The 10,000-nt window shown below is 39.1% G+C and overlaps 1 protein-coding gene across 2 annotated transcripts in view; it reads right to left on the bottom strand.

Moving 5' to 3' along the window:
• Positions 1 to 10,000, bottom strand: part of LOC135094173 (neurobeachin-like) — a 135,264-nt gene that overhangs the window by 63,869 nt on the left and 61,395 nt on the right. Inside the window, exon 2 of one of the 2 annotated variants that reach the window (XM_063994020.1) lies at positions 5,664 to 6,485. The exons of the other annotated variant lie outside the window; for it this stretch is intronic. Within the exon in view, the coding sequence (XP_063850090.1) occupies positions 6,378 to 6,485 (108 nt within the window). The 3' untranslated portion in view covers positions 5,664 to 6,377. Of the gene's footprint in view, positions 1 to 5,663; positions 6,486 to 10,000 lie in introns of those variants that run through there. 2 annotated transcript variants of the gene reach the window in all.

Genomic DNA, 10,000 nt, shown 5'->3' with positions numbered 1-10,000 from the left:
GGAGGAAATAAATGAAAGAAAGAGGATTGTAATAACACTGGTGGTGGTGGTGGTGGTTGCAGTAGAAGAAGAAGAAGAAGAAGAAGAAGAAGAAGAAGAAGAAGAAGAAGAAGAAGAAGAAGAAGAAGAAGAAGAAGAAGAAGAAGAAGAAGAAGAAGAAGAAGAAGAAAAAGGAAGAAGAAGAAAATGGTGATGATGATGATGATGATGGAAACTGAAAAAAAAGGAAAAAAGGAAAAAAGTAGTAGTAGTAGCAGTAGTAGTAGTAGTAGTAGTAGTAGTAGTAGTAGTAGTAGTAGTAGTAGTAGTAGTAGTAGTAGTAGTAGTAGCAACAAAACACTTAAATATTCTTAAAAAAATAAATAAATAAATAAAATAAAATAAAACTATCTCCTCCTCTTCTTCTTCTTCTTCTTCCCTCCTTTATTCCATTCTCTCCCTTCCTCTTTTCTTCTCTTCTCTCCTTTTTTTCCTTCTCTTTCCTCCACAATCCTCCTGTCGCTATCCTTCCTTCTCTCCATTTCATTTCTTCCTCCTCCTCCTCCTCCTCCTCCTCCTCCTCCTCCTCTTTCTCCTTTTACCAAACCAATTCCTCCAAATATTCTCTCTCTCTCTCTCTCTCTCTCTCTCTCTCTCTCTCTCTCTCTCTCTCTCTCTCTCTCATTTTTATTATTTCCCTTTGTGTATGCTAAAAGGGGAGAGAGAGAGAGAGAGAGAGAGAGAGAGAGAGAGAGAGAGAGAGAGAGAGAGAGAGAGAGAGAGAGAGAGAGAGAGAGAGAGAGAGAGAATGTAAGCAAGAATTCACGGACAAGACTTTCCCGCCAAAAAGTGCCGGAAACATTTCGAGAGAGAGAGAGAGAGAGAGAGAGAGAGAGAGAGAGAGAGAGAGAGAGAGAGAGAGAGAGAGAGAGAGAGAGAGAGAGAGTCGAAAACGAAGGAACAATGTTATTTCGACCATTTCACTCTCTCTCTCTCTTTCTCTCTCTCTCTCTCTCTCTCTCTCTCTCTCTCTCTCTCTCTCTCTCTCTCAAGTTATTAAAAACTTTGTCAAAACACAAAGTACCAAAGTTTCCCCTCAAATGAAACTAAAGAAAAGAAAACGGGATAATAACTCCAATTTCATCCCAACAGAAAACGGAGCGTTGTTGTGCATAGAAAACGAGTGACAAACACACACACACACACACACACACACACACACACACACACACACACACACACACACACAACAATTAACAAAGACATTCTCTCTCTCTCTCTCTCTCTCTCTCTCTCTCTCTCTCTCTCTCTCTCTCTCTCTCTCTCTCTCATTATTTCCACACTCTTTATATCTCATTATAATCTTCCTCCTCCTCTTCTTCATCATCATTTTCTTCCTCCTCCCTCTCCTCCTCCTCCTCCTCTTCCTCCTCCTCCTCTAATTCTTCTTCATTACTAGGATTAGTCCTTCCATTATCGGGATTTCTTTCTTTTCTCCTTTTTTATCATCTCTTCCTCTTCCTTTTCTTCATTTTCCTCCTCCTCCTCCTCCTCCTCTTCCTCCTGTGCCTCTAACATTTCAGCATTTTTCTTTTTCTTCTTTTCCTTCTTCTTCCTCTTCCTCCTCCTCCTCCTCCTCCTCCTCCTCCTCCTCTCCTATTCCATTTCCTCATCTTCTTCTTTCTTCTTCTCTTCCTATTTCTTATTTTCTTTCTTTTTCTTTCACCTCCTCCTCGCACTCCTTCAGCATTTCCTTCTCCTCCTTTTCTTTCATCAGCACCTCCTCCTCCTCCTCCTCCTCCTCCTCCTCCTCCTCCTCCTTCTTCCACATAATCTAAGATATTGTTATTTTTTTTTATATATTTCTTTTCCTCTTCGTTCACTTCTCATTACATCTCTTCTTCTTCTTCTTCTTCTTCTTCTTCTTCAGCCTCCTCCTCCTCCTCCTCCTCCTCCTCCTCCTCCTCCTCCTCCTCCTCCTCCTTCTCTACAGTATGCACGTTTCTGATAAATCTAAATTTTCTCAATAACCTTCAAAGGAAACTCTCTCTCTCTCTCTCTCTCTCTCTCTCTCTCTCTCTCTCTCTCTCTCTCTCTCTCTCTCTCTGTGTGTCGTTGTCATAGCAACATATAAACCACGCGTCGGTACCCTCCAAAGAGAGAGAGAGAGAGAGAGAGAGAGAGAGAGAGAGAGAGAGAGAGAGAGAGAGAGAGAGAGAGAGAGAGTTCAATCTTCACGGCAAAGTAAAACCAACTGCAAGCTAAACACACATACACACACACACACACACACATATTCTCTCTCTCTCTCTCTCTCTCTCTCTCTCTCTCTCTCTCTCTCTCTCTCTCTCTCTCTCTCATTCTAAGCCGATTATTGGTTTCAAAAATTAAGGTGATTGAGAAAAGAAAAGATTAGGGAGGAGGAGGAGGAGGAGGAGGAGGAGGAGGAGGAGGAGGAGGAGGAGGAGGAGGAGGAGGAGGAGGAGGAGGAGGAGGAGGAGGAGGAGGAGGAGGGAAACCACAACTCCATCTTCTGACTGACGTTATTAATTTTTTACCCTCCAGCCTCTCTCTCTCTCTCTCTCTCTCTCTCTCTCTCTCTCTCTCTCTCTCTCTCTCTCTCTCTCTCTCTCTCATATGAAATTACTGAAGGAAAAAATTCTTGAGACGAAGTTGTTGTTAAAGATGGAGAAGGAAGAGGAGGAGGAGGAAAAGGAAGAGGAAGAGTAGGAGGAGGAGGAGGAGGAGGAGGAGGAGGAGGAGGAGGAGGAGGAGGAGGAGGAGGAGGAGGAGGAGGAGGAAAAATACTTGGGAGGAGGATCTATCTACTTATCTCTCCTTTTTATCTCCTCTCCTCCTTCTCTCCTTCATTTTCTTCCTCCTTATCTCTCTCTTCCTTCCTTCTCTATCTCTCTTCCCTCCTTCACTATTTATTCTCCTTCAATTTTCTATCTTACCTTTTATCTTTCTTTCTTTTCTTCCTTCCTTCCTTCTCTCTCTCTCTCTCTCTCTCTCTCTCTCTCTCTCTCTCTCTCTCTCTCTCTCTCTCTCTACAAAGTGACCCTTTAAATGCAACACACCTGCAATTTGCAAACCTGAAGGGGGCCAGGTGTGCTCAGGTGTGGGTGAGATGCAGGTGTGAAAATGAAGAGAGGAGGAATGGATGATAAACGAGGTGAAAAGGAAAATGTTGATAAAGATAGGAATAATGAACAAGGATGAAGATAAAACAGGTAAAAATTAAATAAGTAATGGAATGAAAGAGAATTATATACACAGAAAAGAAAAGATAATAAGAGAAAATGGTGATAATTCGAGGAATAATAAGAAAACTGTGATAATTGAATATAAACGAAGGAAAAATGGAAAGAAATCATGAAAGAAGGATGATTAAAAGGAGAGAAGATAGGAGAATAAAGAAGATAAGAAGGGAAACGTTGATACATAGAGGAATAATGAAGGAAGATGAGAAGAAAAATGAGGAAATAAAAGAAAAAGGAAAAAAAAAGTTGATGAAAGAGAATTAAATACAAAAATAACAAAAGAAAATGGGAATAATGAAGACGAGAATAAATAAAAACAGAAAAAAGAGAAGAAACGAAAGAAAACATAAAAAAATACACCAAAATAAATAATAATAATAATAATAATAATAATAATAATAATAATAATAATAATAATAATAATAATAATAATAAACAAGGCAAAGAGAAAACAGTGATAAAAATGGAAATATCAAATAAACACAAATAGAAAACCAGAGAAATGAAGGAAAAAGGAATAAAACTGAATAATGATAATAAATGACAAAATAATAAGATAATGAAAAATAAGTAAATAAATAAATAAAAAGATTAAACGAAGAAACAAATGAAGGAAGAAAAGAGGAAGAAGATAATAGTGATAAAAAAGAGTGGATAGATAAATTAGATAAAGAGAGAGGAGTATAAACTCATTCTCTCTCTCTCTCTTCCTCCCTCCCTCTCTCTCTCTCTCTCTCTCTCTCTCTCTCTCTCTCTCTCTCTCTCTCTGACGCGACAGGAGAGAGAGAGAGAGAGAGAGAGAGAGAGAGAGAGAGAGAGAGAGAGAGAGAGAGAGAGAGAGAGAGAGAGAGAGAGAGAGAGAGAGAGAGAGAGAGAGAGAGAGAGAGAGAGTAATCCAATTGTAGAGAGAGAGAGAGAGAGAGAGAGAGAGAGAGAGAGAGAGAGAGAGAGAGAGAGAGAGAGAGAGAGAGAGAGAGAGAGAGAGAGAGAGAGAGAGAGAGAGAGAGAGAGAGAGAGAGGTAGAGCGTGATGCATGGCGCTACACAGTCTGTCTGACACACACACACACACACACACACACACACACACACACACACACACACACACACACACACACACACACACACACACGCAAAGATAAAGAGAAATAGAGACAGACAGAGTGACAGAGAGAGACAGATAGAATGGCATATGTGTGTACGAGAGAGAGAGAGAGAGAGAGAGAGAGAGAGAGAGAGAGAGAGAGAGAGAGAGAGAGAGAGAGAGAGAGAGAGAGAGAGAGAGAGAGAGAGAGAGAGAGAGAGAATTGAAACGGAGATATATGGAAAACACAAACAGACAGTGATGGAAAACGAGAGAGAGAGAGAGAGAGAGAGAGAGAGAGAGAGAGAGAGAGAGAGAGAGAGAGAGAGAGAGAGAGAGAGAATCATAATGAAAATATACAAAAAATAACTAAAACTATATTCTAAAAATAAATAAATAAATAAAAACAAAATAATAAAATAACAACAACAATAATAATAATAATAATAATAATAATAATAATAATAATAGTAATAATAATAATAATTTTGGAGAGGTTCGATTCAACTGCATTTATTACATATTAGTCTCCCCTTTGATGGTCAGTTCCCACCCACTCCCGTTTTCTTTTGATCATCCATTCCCTCAGTAGTTCCATTTTCTATTCTATTTTACTTAATTGACAACTTTTCCCCGTGTGTGTGTGTGTGTGTGTGTGTGTGTGTGTGTGTGTGTGTGTGTGTGTGTGTGTGTGTGTGTGTGTGTGTGTGTGTGTGTGTGTGTGTGTCCATTATAATTACAAATACAATTACTATTATTTTTTTATCATTATCACTTTTTTTTATTCCTTGGTGTGTAATTTGCATGTAAAATTATATTATAAAGGTCTGAGAGGAAGTTCATTATTATAATTATGAGTAACTAATATTATTATACGAGGCGCGTGTGAATTTAATGGAGGAGGAGGAGGAGGAGGAGGAGGAGGAGGAGGAGGAGGAGGAGGAGGAGGAGGAGGAGGAGGAGGAGGAGGAGGAGGAGGGAGTATAAAATATTACTGTTTTGTAAATGAAATGAGTGGAAAAAGAAAAGAAGAATAAGAAAAAGAAAAGAAAAAGGAGAATAAATGAAGAAAAAGAAAATGAAAAAGAAATGAAAAAGAAAAGAAAAACGAGAATAAAGGAAGGAAGAGGGAGTAACAATGTAGTAGTAGTAGTAGTAGTAGTAGTAGTAGTAGTAGTAGTATCAGTAGTAAGTTAGGTTAGGTTAGGTTAGGTTAGGTTATGTCAGGTTATGTTAGGATAGGTTAGGTTAGGATAGGTTAGGTTAGGTTAGGTTAGGTTAGGTTAGGTTAGGTTAGGTTATGTCAGGTTATGTTAGGATAGGTTAGGTTAGGTTAGGTTAGGTTAGGTTAGGTTATGTCAGGTTAGGTTAGGTTAGGTTAGGTTAGGTTAGGTTAGGTTAGGTTAGGTTAGGTTAGGTTAGGATAGGTTAGGTTAGGTTAGGTTAGGATAGGTTAGGTTAGGTTAGGATAGGTTAGGTTGGGTTAGGTTAGGTTAGGTTAGGTTAGGATAGGTTAGGTTAGGTTAGGTTAGGTTAGGTTAGTTTAGGTCCGGTTAGGATAGGTTAGGTTAGGTTAGGTTAGGTTAGGTTAGGATAGGTTAGGTTAGGTTAGGTTAGGTTAGGTTAGGTTAGTTTATGTCCGGTTAGGATAGGTTAGGTTAGGTTAGGTTAGGTTAGGTTAGGTTAGGTCAGGTTAGGATAGGTTAGGTTAGGTTAGGTTAGGTTAAGTTAGTTTATGTTAGGTTAGGATAGGTTAGGTTAGTTTAGGTTAGGTTAGGTTAGGTTAGGTTAGGTTAGGATAGGTTAGGTTAGGTTCGGATAGGTTAGGTTAGTTTATGTTAGGTTAGGTTAGGTTAGGTTAGGTTAGGCAAGGCAAGGTAAGCTTAACTAACGCTATGCTAGGTTAACTCAGATTAGGTTAGCTTGGATGAAATTAGATAACATTGCGGTTTAGCCAAGACATCAAAATTCAAAAAGTTACATTAGGTGAGGACTGGCAATGATGAGTAAGGTTAGTGAAGGGCAGGTAAGGTTGTGTTAGGCCAGATCGGCTTACCTGCAGGGGGGCGGGCAGTGGTCGAGGAGCTCCAGCATGTGGCGGAGGTTGTGGGCGTCTTGGATGACAAAGTTGAGCTCCATATCAAACTCTCCGCCAACCAGCTGTACGAGAGAGAGAAAGAGAGAGAGAGAGAGGATGCGTTAGTCAGCAGTCAAAGGGCGAGGTAAAACATATAAATACACAAAAATACATGAGAATAAAGGGAAATACAAGAGAATACAAGATAATACATAAGCATACAAGAGAATACATGAGAATATAAGAAAATAAAGAATATTATATCTAAAATTCCCAGACGGTCACCCATCCAATTACTGAGCGGACCCAACGCTGCTTAACCTCGCTGATCGGGCTACAAACAGTATGAGTCCTTCAGAATAAAGGATACGGAAAAATACTTGAAAATACAGAGTTATATATACGAACACAGAAAGAATACATGTTTTAAAGAGTGCTTCTTTGTGTTTTAGTGTGTTTTTTGGTGTTAATGAATGTTTTAGCTGTGTGTGTGTGGGTGTGTGTGTGCCTGTGTGTGTGCCTGTATGTGTGTGTGCGCGTGTGTGTGTGTTAATAAGGCCGCGGGTAAGGTCTGAGAAAAATTAATATAAGTTGAAAGTCTGGCCATAAAAAAAGAAAAAAAAAAGCCTATAAATTATGAAAGGGAAAAAACAACTTTAATACGAAGCCAAATAAGAGAAATATTATTATACTAGATAGAAATAGAAAACGGGAGCGCAGGAGATTAAAAGAAGAGGTCAAACTGGAAGAAAAACAATTTGACATGACAGAAAATGGGTTAAAAATATCACCACATGGTTTAAAAGAGAAAATGGGTCACAATTGCAGAAAATGATTTAAAATAGCGCGAAAGGGTTTAAAAAAAATAGCAGAAAATGGTTTGAAATAGCAGAAAATGGTTGAAAAATAGCAGAAAATAGTTTGAAATAGCTGAAACTTGTTGGAAAATAGCGGAAAATTGTTAAAAATGCAAAATTAGTTTGAAATAGCAGAAAATGGTTGGAAAATAGCGGAAAATTGTTTAAAAAATAGCAGAAAATAGTTTGAAATAGCAGAAAACAAAAAAACATACAGAAAATACTTAGAAAAAAAGGAAGATAAACAAGACACTTACAAAAAAAATGGAAAAACAAAGAAAACATTTACGAAAAAACAAGAAAAAACAAAGATTACTTAAAAAAAAAAGGAAAAAAATATAGATCACTGAAAAAAAACAGGAAAAAATAAAGACAACACTTATAAAAAACGGGAAAAATTAAGGAAACACTAACGAAAACAAGAAAAAATATATATAAAGATCACTTAAAAAAAAAACGGGAAAAAACATAGACAACACTTAAGAAAATACAAAAAAAACAAAAAAAAATACATTAAACAAAAAAAAACGAAAGAAAATTGAAAAAAAGACACTAGGAAGAGAGAGAGAGAGAGAGAGAGAGAGAGAGAGAGAGAGAGAGAGAGAGAGAGAGAGAGAGAGAGAGAGAGAGAGAGAGAGAGAGAGAGAGAAACACTGCAATACAAATACTAGTAATCATCATACAGCGACCTTCACAGTACAGGTAACAGTACAATTACAACTCAGGTTACAGGTAAGAGTGTACAGGTAGGTAATTACACTACCTACCTGTAATTAGTGTAACAGGTACATTAGTAATTACACTAAGCTTATCCTTACAGGTGAGACAAATAATTAAAGTGAGGAGGAGTTATTAGTCTCTGTCTCTCTCTCTCTCTCTCTCTCTCTCTCTCTCTCTCTCTCTCTCTCTCTCTCTCTCTCTCTCTCTCTCTGTCATTTAAAAATATCTTTCTCATGCGAAACTTTCTCATCATGTCTTCTTCTTTCCTCCTCCTCCTCCTCCTCCTCCTCCTCCTCCTCCTCCTCCTCTTCCTCTTCCTCCTCGTATTGGTAAAAGTTTATGATATTTATAGATTCTTAGCGACAAAAATCATCAACCTCTCTCTCTCTCTCTCTCTCTCTCTCTCTCTCTCTCTCTCTCTCTCTCTCTCTCTCTCTCTCTCATCACACGTAATACTTTAAGGGACAGGTAATTAAATGTGATTAGAGAGAGAGAGAGAGAGAGAGAGAGAGAGAGAGAGAGAGAGAGAGAGAGAGAGAGAGAGAGAGAGAGAGAGAGAGAGAGAGAGAGAGAGAGAGAGAGAGAGAGAGAGAGAGACCTTTGAAAGAAAATTAATTATCACCATTGTTTCCACATTTTTTCGCGTCTCATCTCTTCCTAAATTAGAGGAGGAGGAGGAGGAGGAGGAGGAGGAGGAGGAGGAGGAGGAGGAGGAGGAGGAGGAGGAGGAGGAGGAGGAGGCATTGTTGAAGCAAAATATTTTTCTATTCATATTTTCTTGTCCATGAAAATGTGACTTTGTATACATTCTCTCTCTCTCTCTCTCTCTCTCTCTCTCTCTCTCTCTCTCTCTCTCTCTCTCTCTCTCTCTCTCTCTCTCTCTCTCTCGCTCTGATGGACAAGAAAAGGTAGGAAGGAGGGAAGTAATCTCTCTCCTTTCTCTCCTTTCTCTCCTTTCTCTCCTCCTCCTCCTCTTCCTCATTACAATAAACAAAGCAGGCACCCGTTTCCCATTTTCTCTGCAATTTCCATCCCGTTTTCTTTACGCATATTAAGGGAGACTTATTTGTTTTTCTCCCTTTCCTCCACTTAACCTCCATCCATCATATCTCCTCCTCCTCCTCCTCCTCCTCCTCCTCCTCCTCCTCCTCCTAGGGAAAGACATTCTATCTCCTTCCTCTCCTCCTCCTCTTCCTCCTCGGCATCTTCCTCTCCCTATCATTATCCCTCCCTCGCCTCCTCCTCCTCCTCCTCCTCCTCCTCCTCCTCCTCCTTCTCCTCCTCTTCTTCCTCCTCCTCCTCCATTTGAGCATTTTTATGTGGGGGTTTCAAAGGGTTGACTGTGTGTGTGTGTGTGTGTGTGTGTGTGTGTGTGTGTGTGTGTGTGTGTGTGTGTGTGTGTGTGTGTGTGTGTGTGTGTGTGTGTGTGTGTGTGTGTGTGTGTGTGTGTGTGTGTAAATTCGTGCTGATCTGTTTCAGAGAGAGAGAGAGAGAGAGAGAGAGAGAGAGAGAGAGAGAGAGAGAGAGAGAGAGAGAGAGAGAGAGAGAGAGAGAGAGAGAGAGAGAGAGAGAGGAAGCCAGGAACACAAAAAGATGCAGAAAGAAAATCAGAAATAAAAGGAGAAGAGGAAAAATAAAATAAAAGAGAAAGAAGAGAAGGATAAGAAGCAAGAAGAGGAGAGAATGAGAGGAAAATGAGAAAAAATATGGAACAAAAAGGAAGAGGGAAAAGAAAATAAGGAAGAAAGAGAGGACACGAAGGAAGGAAGAGAGAAAAAATAAAAGAACAAGAAGAAAACTAAGAGAAGATGAAAGAAAAAAGAAAGAATAAAGAAGAGAGAAGAAAGGAATGAATAAATGAGGAGAATAGGAGGAAAAACACGAAAGAAAAAGGAAAAGAGGAGAGAGGAAATAGAGAAATGAATAAATGACGAGAAAAAGGAAAGGGAGAAGAGAAAGGAAACGAAAAGAGAGACAGGGAGGAAATCAATGAATAGAGAAACGAAGAAAGGATAAGAAAA

The sequence above is a fragment of the Scylla paramamosain genome, chromosome 44 (assembly GCF_035594125.1).
Source record: "Scylla paramamosain isolate STU-SP2022 chromosome 44, ASM3559412v1, whole genome shotgun sequence".
In the NCBI taxonomy this organism is placed as follows: Eukaryota; Metazoa; Arthropoda; class Malacostraca; order Decapoda; family Portunidae; genus Scylla; species Scylla paramamosain.
The sequence above is the reverse complement of the archived record's forward strand: the minus strand, read 5'-3'. Positions and strand labels throughout refer to the sequence as shown.